At 38.7% G+C, this 14,326-nt stretch overlaps 1 protein-coding gene across 2 annotated transcripts in view; it reads left to right on the forward strand.

Annotated features, from left to right (window-relative positions):
• Positions 1-14,326, forward strand: part of CNTNAP5 (contactin associated protein family member 5) — a gene marked incomplete at both ends in the record, with an annotated part of 875,906 nt that overhangs the window by 750,057 nt on the left and 111,523 nt on the right. For both annotated transcript variants that reach the window (XM_082658898.1, XM_082658899.1), the window contains one exon: positions 10,692-10,931. In XM_082658898.1, coding sequence (XP_082515024.1) covers positions 10,692-10,931 — 240 coding nt within the window. The remainder of the gene's footprint in view (positions 1-10,691; positions 10,932-14,326) is intronic.

Genomic DNA, 14,326 nt, shown 5'->3' on the forward strand with positions numbered 1-14,326 from the left:
ACACACACACACACACACGCACACACATTTTTTAATCAAAGTAATTTTTTAAGATAAATTTCTTTTTCATTCCTCCCAAGAATTAACCATAAAAGAATGCCTCCTTTTCTCCCACTTTCTTCTCCAAAACACCCGTTAAATTCAATTGCTTCCTTAGAGTCGAGTTTGCATTTTTTGATTCACATTCTCTTGATGGTCCTGACTCTCAAACTGGGATGGGCAACCCCACCCTTGATCTACCTGGCAGACTCCTCTTCAATCATGTTTACAAAAGACTAAAAGTTCTGTAGATATCTTAGTATTTTATTATTATGTTATTACGAGCCCCAGTTATTGTGCACTGTGTGATTAAGGCCTTTCCATAAGTTTCATATTTTCTAATGATAAGTAACACCATTTTAACTGATCCTGGTAGTATGTGTTAAAATCTAATCTTCCAAAAGCTAAAATGAATTTCAGGTGAACAGAAAATAAACATGAGTCAAAGATTTTATGTCACTCTAATTAATGAGGAAGCCATTAAGATGTCATGATCAGTTCAGAGAGCATCTAAAAAGCTGGCATATGTACAGAGAATTTAACAACACAAAAGTTAGAATAAAGTTGTAGATTTAAATATAAACCGTTGCTTACCAGGCCATCTTCGGAGTTATCTGTTACGCTGGAAAGAAATTATCTGCATCTCCACTGGACAAATATCATCCACTTTTTGCTTTATTTCCAAGTTTCAGGTAATTTTTCTGAAAGGAAAGAGTTGCTTCCCACATTTGATGACGTATCCCTAGTCATATAGCAGCCATCACTTCCACAAAAGAAGCTGGAATAAGAAAGAACCCCAAAGTGATTACTGCACACATGCATCAGAAAGTCAGGACAATGTTAGTAGACTGGATTGTGAGAACTGTTAGCCATGAATTGCCACGGTTACTATCCCGTTAGTGAATTGTAGGCTCCATTTGTATTTCAGGGTCTCCTGAGCTCAACCATAGGGCAGATGGGACTATTAGGGAGAATTCTTAAAGCTTATACGCTTTTACTTTATTGACGTATTTCCTTGAATGGGTCTGTGGTTCAGCTTCTGAGGGAATCTCTGTTCTCAGCAGGGCCTCCCTGGAGAAAACTAATTAGAGTGATTTCCACGGGCCCCAACTTCCAGGAAACCCTGAAGCTGCTGTCATCTGAGCAATGACTTGGCCTGGCAGCCAGCCTGGAAGAAGCAAGTAGCTTCTCCGCTGACTCTAGAAAAGACCTGGAGCTCCTATGATATTTCTTATCCAGTTGCTCTTGCAAGGAGGGGGATTTAAGGCTGTTTTTGATAGTGATTTTCTCAGTGATTTTTCATCTTCAAAAACGGTGGCAGAAGGAAGCAAAGTGAGGAATGACTGTGCTCTCATCTTTGCGAGATGGGAGATGGGACTCATCCGGTCAAACTGGCTGCTGTCACTATTCCGGACTCTGTGATGAGGATTATGGCAGACTTTCCTACCACATCATCTTTTTTTTTTTTTAAATCATTTGACAGAACATTTTTTTGTTTTTTAATTTTTATTTTATGATAGAGTGTAGTTGGTTTACAATGTTGTGTTAATTTCAGGTATATGGCCAAGTGATTCAGCTATACATATAGATATATCCATTCTTTTTCAGATTCTTTTCCCCTATAGGTTATTACAGAGTATTGAGTAGAGTTCCCTGTGCTATAAAGTAGGTCCTTATTGTTTATCTCTTTTATATATAGTAGTGTGTATATGTTAATCCCAATACCTAATTTATCCCTTCCCCTCACATTTCCCCTTTGGTAACCATAGGTTTGTTTCCTATGTCTGTAAGTCTGTTTCTGTTTTGTAAATAAGTTCATTTGTATCATTTTTCCAGATTCCACATATAAGTGATATCATATGATATATGTCTTTCTCTTTCTGGCTTACTTCACTTAGTATGATAATCTCTAGGTCCATCCATGTTGCTGCAAATGCCTGCCCCATCATCTTGATATTCTCTCAGGGGTATCTCCAAATGAGATGCAAAGCAATAATTCAGAGGCTTCTTTAGCAAGACAGTTGGACCACTACATCAGACACCTTGAACTGTGGTGGAACTAGTTCCCTACTGCTCCACAATTCTGTGGGCAACAGAAACAGGCACAATTCAATTGCTTGCTTGTTTCCTTCGCCTCCCTCTGAATTGTAAATAATAACCAAATGGGGATTTCTATAGAACATCCATATAGTGCTCTGAATGGGCAAAATTTTGTGCCCTGCCACCATTCTGCTAAAAAGAAGGCAAATGTTTGTTTTTGGTCTGTAGTCTTGGGAAAAAAACAGTCTTTGCAGAAAACCCATACATACTCCAACCCACCCCACAGGCACAAACATGCTGATTCTGGGAAAAGTGTTTGCTAATATCCAAATACCACATATATTAATAAAGAATTTTTAGAGATATACATAATTCTATAACAAGGAGTTTCTTTTGAAACTTGAAATAATTTCTTAAATGCCTCTAAAAAAGATAAGCAGGGTTATGCATGATATACATAATAAATGAAAACATTTATTTTAAGTTATACAGTCAGTACACAAATACATGTTTGCTGTAAAATTATTCAATAATAATCTTAGGGCTCTTCTTAGAGACGACCAATATTAGCCTAGTATGACACTTTCCAGGCATCAAAGTAGTTACATACATTTAACTACCCTTAGGAAACACCATACAATGTTATTATTTGTGGATATATTTACTTAATCAATATACTTCTGTGTATTATACCACAGCTTGCTTGCTGTATTTTTGTTTTCGTTTGCTTTTTTACTTAACGTATGCCATGGGAAACTTAGCATGTCAGTATAAATATCATATTATTTTAAACTGCTATATAATATTTTATCTAATATTTTTAGTTTTTGTGTTGTTGTTTTGTTTGTTGTCATTTTTATGTCTTTATTGCATGTGGAATTTGTTTAAGGTTTTGAGGTAGGATTGTAATTTTGTTTATTTCCCCAAATATTATTTGTCATCTCCATTTATTTCATGGTTCCTCTTTTACCTAGTTACTTGGACCTCCAGTATATATTATAAGGTTTAAAATCTCTCTGTGTAAAGAATGTATTTCTGAATTTCCCACTCTGTTTTATTTACATAGCTTTTTTCCAGGTGCTGTGCCAACATCATACTTACAGAACATATTTTTTTTTAATTTTTTCAATACTTTAATTCTTTAATAATCATTAAGGTATACATAATCATAACTTTAGCAACTGTACATTTTGATGCTTATCAGAAATGAATTTTACATAACAAAAAGGAAGAAGCTGCCAGGACAGCACAATTGCAGTCTCTACCCCAGGCAGCAGACACTGAGTACAGAACATATTTTGATCTTGATTAGGACGATCCCTCCCCTCGACCCCACAAACACACCTGATTCCTTTTCTTAACACTCTGTTAACTATTATCTACCACCTTCTTTATGGATTTTAGAATTAGCTTTTCATGTTCTATGAAAATAATTTTTCTTGAATGTTACAAATTTTCTTGGGTTATTGACTGGGATTGTATTACATTAAAGGAAATAATTATACATTGCTAAATTATATGGAAACATGTTCCATCTCTTTATTTATTCTTTATGAGCCAAGGTAAATTGTTATTACTTTCTTTTTTATAGCCATAGATCTTAAGTTAATTTCTAGATGTTTGGCTGCTTTTGTTGTTAAATAGGATTGTTTTCTTGCTGTCACATGGTCTAATTGGTTATTGTTGCTCTATAGGACCATTATTGATTTGGTATGTTGATATTTATATCCATCCACATTCTTATACTTTAATTTTAATTGTAATAATTTGCCATTATTATTTTGGGGGGATATTATAGATATACAACTATATTATGTGTGCAAATAATGAAGTATTAGTAATGACTATGTATAAAGCCAAATTAAATATTTCTGGGTATAATCATCCCCCAGCTCCATTTGGAATATTTATTTTAAAATGTGGGTAAGGCCAATGATAATAATGCTTTAATGGCCCTCGATAAGTGTGGCTGAATTCTTCAAAAGTTTTTCGCAGCATTCATTTCTACCAAACAAAGAAGGGAACAATTTCAATCTGTTGTTAACTGATTCTAAATCATCAACAAACCCTTTTCCAGTTTTCTGAGGAGACTTGGTATTCTGTTTGGGTACCACAATTTGTGGTAAGGGTTAAATCAGAAAATGCCTATAAAATGCAATGGGTAAAGGTGCTTGATAAGAAGTAAGCTCTTATTTCAAATTGGCTCTTACTATCACTATTTTACTTTGTAGACATCCAGTTAGTGCCACCTGCATTTTTACATCGTGTGTGTTTATTGATTCCTGTATCTGGCAAAACATAACCAGATGCATGCCTTATCCTTAGGGAAATTATGTTTTGGAATTAAAGCCTCCACTAGGATTTCCTTCTGATACCAAGATTCTGCCAGTTGAAGGGGCAGGATAAAAACAGAAGATAACTGTTGGTTAGTGCATTTGTTTTTATTCAGCATATACATGCTAAACCTGCTCCCACTTTAGAATTTGAAATCTAGATGGCAATACACCTGCACTTCACTCGACTCTTGACTTTAGGCAAAGTAGTTGATATAGAAAACAACTGCTCCAAATTCAAGAAGAGAGAGAGAATGACACCGCTTATTTTTGTGAAATGGGAGCCCAACCTGGCACATTCAACGTTGTTCCAAAAAAAGAGTTCAGCAAAGGAGTTTTGTTGGAGCATGTATGATCAAGACAGCAGGCACATATGAGAAAAACAGAGGCTCTTGTTCAAGGAGGGCCCAAGGAATTGAGATGTTTCTCTGGAAGCAATGAGCATTTGTCGAGCTGACACATGGAGGTTTTCTAAGACAGGTTTAGAATGATCATGGTAACATTTTTAAGAGTTGATTCATACTCAGTCCAAGGAATGAGCACACTTGATACCAAGGGCCAACAGAAGAGAGTCATACAAAATTGCTTCTAGCTAGGCTGGTGAACTAATAGTCTAAGAAGACAAATGCATATGTGTATATTACTAGGTGGGAGAAACCATGTAAGAGATGAGAAAAAGCAAGTAGAAGCAGCACTTAGTTGTAGTACGGACCCAAATTGTTACTGAAAGTGGAGTCTGGCTCCTCACCACTTGAAAGCCAGTACTCGAGAGGCAAGGTTGGTGGAAAGGAAAGTTTGCTTTATTTCAGAGACTGGCAACCGGGGGAGAGGGCGGACTCATGTCCAAAGTGACAATCAGTGGGCAAGAGCTTTTAAAGGGGAGTTTCAGGGTTTTATAGGCAGAGGGAGGGGCTACGTGCAGAAACAGCACAGTCAGCTCTGGCAGTCATCTTGAAATTGGTCATGCAGTGGTCTCATCAGTGTCATCTTGATTGTTTTGAGTACAGCTAATCTTCAGTTCCAGGATCTGTTTGTTCCTATTTCTTTGACACCAGTTTTCGGAATTGTGGCAGCTTATGTCATGGCTACAATCTGGGCATCATGTAGTTAACTTCTTCCACCTGGTGGGGGTTTCAGTATCTACAAAACATCTCACAGGATACGGCTCAGAATATTATCCATAGCCCTTGAAGAGGAACTAAAGGTCCTTGACTTTGTTTAATGACTAAACGATCATTATTTTGTCCTATTTGACTGTTTTTCTTCACTTCTGCATTTTCTCACTTCTCTGATTAAATTTATTCTTTGACTAAATTTTTCTACAGACAAGAGGCAGGCAGAGAATATGAGGGCAGGCAGGACCATAGGATCTTGCCCCATTTCAAACTTGTCTAATCAAATATCTCATTTTAGGATTTTAGGGCTTTGAAGCTATTCAGGCTTTGAAGGTCAAGAGATCCCAGTCAGACTTCTGGCTCTGCCACGTAAAATCAATTTGATTCTTGACTTTGGCCAAAACAATCTCTCTGACACTAAGTTTCCTCAACTATGTAATGTCAATAATATGAAGAATAACTTGTTTCCCACTGAGTATTGAATGAGTTAATTATAAAGTTTCTAGCATACAGCAAGTATGTTTAATTTCTTTTTAGAATTAGAAGCATTGTTCGGATTCTTAAACAGCTTGCAGATTAAGTACAAGACTCCCAAACATGACTCTCATCTGCTTTAAGGATAATGCTACATTTATTTTTGTTCTTCTTTCAACTTTATATTAAACTCTAGGCAAGAAGGAGATAAAAATATATTAGAGCATTAGCTGAAAATTCAAATACCTGCAAGGGTCAGGAAAGCAGTCTAAATGAATGAAGTGGTCCTGGTGGGGAACGTGGCCAAGTGGAAAGGGCATGTCCTATCTTACAGGAACTTCTCCCAGTGCAGCTGGGCTTTGTCATGCAGGAAAGCAGCTTTACTGTTAACAGGTTTTCTGATTCTTCAATGAATGACTTACTAGAATTTTTTTAAATAGTTCATGTTCTATTTAATTAATTAATTAATTAATTAACTCTGTGCCAAGCCCAGTGCTAACATAAGGGCACGGTCTTTTTTTTTTTTAATTGAAGTATAGTTGATTTACAATGTTGTGCTAGTTTCAGGTGTACAGCAAAGTGATTCAGTTATACATATTATACTCTTTTTTCAGATTCTTTTCCCTTATATGTAATTATAAAACATTGAGTAGCGTTACCTGTGCTATACAGTAGGTTCTTGTTGTTTATCTGTTTTATATATAGTAGTGTGTATATGTCAATCCCAAACTTCTAATTTATTCCTCCCCACCCCCACCCGTTTGGTAACCATAAGTATGTTCTGTGTCTGTGGGTCTATTTCTGTTTTGTAAATAAGTTCATTTGTATCATCATTTTTTTAGATTTCAAGTAGTTCGTGTTTTAAAAACATTGGCAACTAACTAAAATAAATCCTGGGTAGGCAGAAATATTGATGAAGGGACGCATGTGTGTGAGTGCCAGTGTGTGTGTTTGTGATTGCAGGGATGGACTAGAGTGAGCAGTGGAGAGTAAGGGGAAAGATGTGTGTAATACACCACATAAATACACAGGACAGGGCTTCCCTGGTGGCGCGGTGGTTGAGAGTCAGCCTGCCGATGCAGGGGACACGGGGTCGTGCCCCAGTCCGGGAAGATCCCACGTGCCGCGGAGCGGCTGGGCCCGTGAGCCATGGCCACTGACCCTGCGCGTCCGGAGCCTGTGTTCCGCAACGGGAGAGACCACAACAGTGAGAGGCCCGTGTACCACCAAAAAAAAAGAAAGAAAGAAAGAAAGAAAAAAATACACAGGACAGGAGGAGGTCCGAAGCTGAGAAAGACCATGGTCAGTGGGGAGACACTGTAGTTCAGAAAGCCTGGTGCACTGAATTCAGGGCAGGGAGTGCAGGAGGAGGGGATGAAGAGGTAAGCAGAGGCCAGATCTATGCAGTACCATCTAGGCTAAGGATTTGAGCCTGAACCTCAGGATGATGACTAGTCTCTGAAGGGCATTAAACAGGACTAGCAGGATCAAATGTTCACATCTCGTTGGTCTCTCTGATTGCTAAGCGGTGAGTCTGTGGAAGGAGTCAAAGCTGAGGGTGGTAAGATCCGTTAGAAGGTGGTGCTGATACTGACCAGGGTTCTTGGCCTACACCAATCAACAGAAATTGACTATAGAGGCCACACAAGAAATTCAGGCAAGGCTTTACTGAGACTCAGGCGGTTTGCCCACCCTTCAGTGGTGCTGTATGCAGGGGGCACACGCAGTGCCCTGCTTTGGCTCCCAGCTGTTCAGAAGTGGGGGTTGGGCTTTTTGGTATTTTTGTATCTTCTTGTCCAGAATTTGCCCCAGCTGCACATGCACACAGTTATTTTTAGTCCCTCATAGTTTCTTTGCATCTGTTGCTTGAGGAGATGTTTGTCCAGGTGCAAGTACTGCAGCAAAGGGTCCCAGGTCCCAGGTCCCAGCCTGTTTCAGTTTAAGGGATTCAAGTGAGTGTGAGAGGGATTCAAGACATGGCTCTTGGTGTGGGAAGAAGCAGATCGATTCAGAGATACCTGGGAGGGCATATCCACAGGACAGAGTTGGGGGCAAAGGGCTGTGAGTGAGAAAGGGGAGGGAAGATTGGGGCTGCCTTTCTGTACAGTATTCAAGTTTCAGGGAAGATTCTCACCTCCATCAACACAGCACATAGTAGGTAACGTCAGAAAATGGAGAGTGCTAACCACCGATTGGGCGTGTGTGGGTGGGAAGCATCTTTCTAGAAGCATTCTATTCTTGGTCTACAATATTACCTCTCCATGAAGAAAGGAGAGCCTAACCTCTAAAGAATAAAAAGAATAAAAAGCAGTCAGGCTAAAATGGAAATTTAGTTCATTGCGCAATTTGGTTCATGTTCTTTGTGTCGTGTTTTATCAGAATCTAGGATTGAAAGGATCCCCTTGTTTGGGGTCATTCTCACCATACTCTTTATGTCTCAAACATCAAGGAGTGTATTTCTGCCAGAAAAACCACCCCAGCTACTTCTCTGTTTATAAACCTGTTGACTAAGTCACATGCAAGCAGATGTGCAATAGATCTTGCATTCTCCACCTCCGCTTAGAAGAAAAATGCCACTAACAAGATTTATGAAGAGTTATTCTAATCCACCACAGGGAGTGACTACAAAATAAAGGGGAAAATAAAACAAAACGTTTGACTACATAAATCCTCCTCTCTTTATTCTACACCATCTCTAGGAAAGAAATAATGAACCTTTCCCTATGATCTGCTTGTATTTATAATTGATTTATCTTGTAGTTAAAAGGAGATTTACTCATTAAAATTGAGGCAGACAGGAGAAAGCAATGTAGGTTTGACCTTCTGGCTTGCTTGAGTGTCGCTTATCAGAACTGAAAATAGAGTGGAGTTTTATCACGCCTTCAGAATAAGAGACTAGATTAATTCTTTAAAAACATTCTGTTTCAGTCTTTTAGAGGAAGCCAATGACTACCATACATATATTTATGAGTCTGATAACCTGGGGTGATTCAGAAAAGACAGAATTCTCCCTACTTCCAACCCTATTGCTAATTATTATCTTGTCCACCCTGCCAGGCTGACATGCCAGAATTATTATTATTTTTTTTTGCATCACAGTTTCATTTATTTAACTTACAGCTTTGTTTTTTGTTTAACATGATATTCCAGGTCAGAGATAATACATTTGGAATTCATATTTGTATCCACGTTGATGGGAATATATTTTTATCCGGTCATCTGCAAGACCAAGTTTTAATAAAATTGTAGCGTGAGGGATTACACGTAAATGAGGCTCAGAAATGAGAGATATGTACAGTAAACAAATGACACATCAGTACTGCCCTTGTTTTCTTTTTTTGTTATTTTTATTTATTTATTTATTTTACACACACACACACACACACACACACACACACACACACTGTATTTTATTTTTACAAGAGATAAATCAACTGACACCAAGCATTGTAAATGGATGACCACAACAAAAGCAACAATTATTTCAACTACCAAACACGAAACACACATAATATTGACTGCCCTTGTCTTCTAACACCTTCTCCTTTCCATTAGGACACTCTGTAGACCTTGAAGACTTGAGTGTGTCCTCCATTTATCCACTTGAATGGACTTGAGGCCAAAGCATTTTATTTCAATTAGAATTTGTGTTTTGTAAGGGCAGGCTGGCCCTGTGTCTTCTCTGGGAGCTCCCAGAATTCCCAACACCAAATCAATATGGTGTTGGAATTTGGCTTATTTCTTGGTGTGTTGTCTCTCCTTACACATTTTTCTAATATCCTTTGATTTAGGTTGGTAGGATTCTAGGTTTCCAACAGTAACAAAACACTCTGTCACTTTGAATCTCCTCTGTTCTTAAATAATTTGCAACAAGCATTATGAATCTCGCTGAAACCTTCAAGATATACCCTCAGCAGAAAGTTGGGTTGCAATTCTATTCTGTATTCCAGAAGGAAAAATTTATTTTCTAAATAATAATTTGGGGGTAATCAATAGTATGTATATATATACAACCTACTAGTTCTAGCCATTTTGAGGGCTCAAGAGAAGGGATAGTGAAGACCAGTGATTACTAAGCCTTACCATGAACACATGAAATAGACTGATTCTTATTTTACAGATCAAGGAGCTGAGGCTTAGGGGATCCAGTGGTCATTATGTCTAATGGGCTACTGGCATGGAGTTTGACACCATGTCTGTCCGGTCCTAACATACACCTCTTCATAGTACATGACACTCTGCTGCATAAGCTTTACAACACTCATTGCCTTTTCTAACTCAGTGCACCTAACCTACCTTGCTTCTAACTTCACCAGAGGGACAATCCCACTCTGTGCATTCACCTTCAGATAAATGTCTGCTATAGACAAAGAGCACATTTTATTTTATTTGCAAGGAATGGGGCCATCTGAAGTTTTGTATCTTAAACATATCAAGTACAGGATTCCACATGAATCACAGTCTTTTATTTAATTATTTTTTGAGTGGGGGAGTTCATTTTCCAGCCAGGAAACATATGCCTTTTCCCCAGATTCTTTGAATTCCTAATTCTCACCAGAAACTAATAGAAAAGCCCAACACAGGATGCCAACAGCACAATAATTAACTATCACCACTGCTGATATTAAACCTCAAAAATGTGAACCCTGTACCTTATATATTTTTTTTCCTTTTATTTTTCACTGAACAGGGGGAACATCATCAAGACAGAAAGGCTTCCTAGGATGCATACGCTCCTTACACTTGAATGGACAGAAACTGGACCTGGAGGAGAGGGCAAAGGTCACGTCTGGAGTCCGGCCCGGATGCCCGGGCCATTGCAGCAGTTATGGCCGCATCTGCCACAACGGAGGCAAGTGTGTGGAGAAGCCCAGTGGATACTTCTGCGACTGCACCAATTCACCGTACGAAGGGCCCTTCTGCAGAAAAGGTACAATAGAAACTTATGTTTTCCCCATGTGCTGTGTTTTAGTGCCTACAGTTTGCAGTGAAATCATAGGAAACCCATGCCCTAGACAGTCCTCATACAATCATTTACTCTTCCTCAGTTTCCCTCTCTTTAGAGACTCTGCATAGCTCCTTAACATAATTACATATACTCATTCTTCTTGTGCATTGATACTGGCAATCCAGTTGAACTGGATGGATAGGAACAGGAAAACACACTTGACGTGACCTAGAGCCAGTTGAGCCCCGGGAGAGATGGACTGTCATTTCTGTTGTACTAACCTTTCCATTTCCAATTTCTCCATCCACAAATGTAATCAAAGAATTATAGAATCTAGCCTTGGAAAACCCTTAGAGACCTTGAAGCCATTGTAAATCATTTTACAATACGGAGAGTGTAGGTGAGTTGTATTTAGTAAAATCTCCCTGTTCTGCAGATGACATGAGTGGGGTCTGAGGCTTTAGAAGTCTTGCCCGAAGATTCACCTTAATTCCTCAGGGGGCTGAGAATAGAGCACAGGAGTCAAAATCCCTGCCCCAGGGACTTCCCTGGTCGTCCAGTGGTTAGGACTCCACACTTCCAACGCAGGGGGCACACATTTCATCCCTGGTCGGGGAACTAAGATCCCACATGCTGTGCCCTGCGGCCAAAAAAAAAAAAAAAAAAAATTCCCTGCCCCAGTGCCTTTCCACACACCCTCCTAATCTTATGAATTCATGTCATTGATAAAAGCTAAATATGTTGGATATACACCTTCAACAAGGAATGATGGTTATGGTGTAAATTCTCTGGATCAATTAAAAATAACTACAAACTGTAAAAACTCATTATTCAGTATCCATACTTAGTATTTTTCAACTAGAAGGACAAAAGATTTGGTCTACTATCATTCGCAGAATCTTTTAAAGTTTAGTTTATTGATGGAAAAAAAGTTTGTTGACCAAGGAGGTAAACAATATTTCAAGAGAAGCATTTAAACTATTAAAATAAAATGTTTTAATCACTTTGAAACGCCATTTACATACAGACAATGATGGCAATTACAAATAATTCTTGTCAGTTCATTAAAACACATTTTTCAAGCACACCCTTAACAAACAATGCTTTATTTTAGTTCAACTTACTCTTGGAACTTAAAGACAGCAGGGGAAAAAGCACCCAGTGTTCTCTTTGAAGGACTATAATTTAAGCTCTTCATTCATTGACACTGGCCTCCTCCCCAATTAGTTTGAATTACTTGCTTGTTATTGCTGGGAAGCATTGAGCTCCTCAGGAGAAAATTAATGGTAGAAATTACAGGGCCAACAGAGTGTCGGTCCTACATGGGAGTTCGAAATAAAAGAGATCCCACCCCAGTAGGCTCTCTAAAACAAAGTGCTCCTGCATTTTCACACTGGTGGAAGTCTCTGGAATAACTTCCTCTGAATTTTTTTTTTTTTTTTTTTTGCGGTACGCGGACCTCTCACTGTTGTGGCCTCTCCCGTTGCGGAGCACAGGCTCCGGACATGCAGGCATCAGCGGCCATGGCTCACGGGCCCAGCCGCTCCGCGGCATGTGGGATCTTCCCGGACCAGGGCACGAACCCGTGTCCCCTGCATGGGCAGGCGGACTCTCAACCACTGCGCCACCAGGGAAGCCCTCCTCTGAAATTTTGAATGCCACCCTTAGACTGGCCCCACAGGGTAGAAGAAGCAAATGCAGAATAAACACCACCAAACCCAGTCCCTAAAATATACTAGCATTATTTTACAAGATCAATACCCAGTGTCTATTTGGGAAAAAAGTAAAGAAAAACAGTAGACCTCTCTGTATTTCTCCAGAGACATTACTCAAACATCTCATAGATCATCTTGCTCTAAATTTAGCCTAATTTCCCATTGGTTCCTTTCTCTGAAACAATTCCTATTCATTATCTTCTGCCCATGCCACTGCATCTTTTGACTGTATTTCTTGAAATGTCTGCTGTGCTCTCTCCCCATGTTTTAGTTTGACAGATATTTGCTTAGCCTTTTCAGTTTCCTTCATATTTCACTGTGAACTTTTCCCCCATATCATAAATCTAAGGACATCATTCCCTTTATATTCAGCAGTTGCAAAGTATGTGAGATGAACCTTTTAAATGCATCTTTGAGCAATACCAGTTGGCTCTGAGAAGTGTGGCTTGGGACTCAAATGGGAACCCTTAGCTCCAAGATTGTCCTGGATAAAACTGTTCTCTGTTAGGGGAGCCTTTTATGTTAACTTTCCATGGCATGTATATTTTAGGGGATGCCAATCCTGGAAATATCTGGTGTAGAATTAAGGACATTTGTCCATGACCAATGACTGGGCTAGAACCACTGTCTATTGACCCATTTTCTGTTTCTGAGTGTTATACAAAGGAATGGTAATCACAAACTAGCTAGCAGTTATTGACTGCAACATTTATTCCTTATCCCCAAACTAGGAGGGAAGAAGCAATATTTGTATTTAACATGTAAAAATACTGACCATCACACTGGTTTAGTGATTGCTAATAAATGTCAGAGCTGGAGGTTCATCATTTTTTGATTCCTTTTTCCTGTTTTTGACCCTAATTTCACCCTGTACAGGAATGTGTTAATAGGATTCAAATATGTAGGGGTTTTTTTGTTATTGTTTTATGTATGTGTTTCTCTTTTTTTATTTTTGGATGTAATTTACATACCCCAAATTCACCCTTTTCAACAGTACAATTCAGGAGTTTTTACTATATTCACAAACTTGCATGACCGTCACCACTCCATAATATTAGAATGTTTTCATCATCTCTAAAAGGAATCTCATACCCCTTAGGAGCTATTCACCTTTCTCCCAGTCCCTGGAAACCATTCATCTAACTTTCTGTCACTAGGAATTGCCTATTCTGGATATTTCAAAAAATATATAGAATCATACAATAAGTGGCCTTTTTGTGTCTGGTTTCTTTCACTTAGCATAATGTTTTCAATGTTCGTCTATGCTGTGGATTTTTCAATGCTTTACTTCCTTTTAGTTCCAAAAGAGTATTCCATTGTGTGGATGTGCCACATTTTGTTTATCCATTCATTAGGCGATGGACATGGGATGTTTCCATTTATTTTGGCTATTATGAATAATGCTGCTATTCACACTCATGTACATTTTTTGTATCAACGTATGTTTTATGTTCCCTTGGGTATATACCTACAGATGGGATTGCTGAGTCGTATAGTAATTACATGTTGTCTAACTTTTTGAGGAACTGCCAAACTGTTTTCAAAGTAACCTCTCCATGTTACATTCTTACCAGCCATGTATGAGCATTCCAATTTCTCCACATCTTCACCAACACTTGTTACTATCTTTTCCATAAGACACATTCTGCTGTGAATGTGTGA

The sequence above is a fragment of the Grampus griseus genome (assembly GCF_964374135.1).
Source record: "Grampus griseus genome assembly, chromosome: 7".
Lineage (NCBI taxonomy): Eukaryota > Metazoa > Chordata > Mammalia > Artiodactyla > Delphinidae > Grampus > Grampus griseus.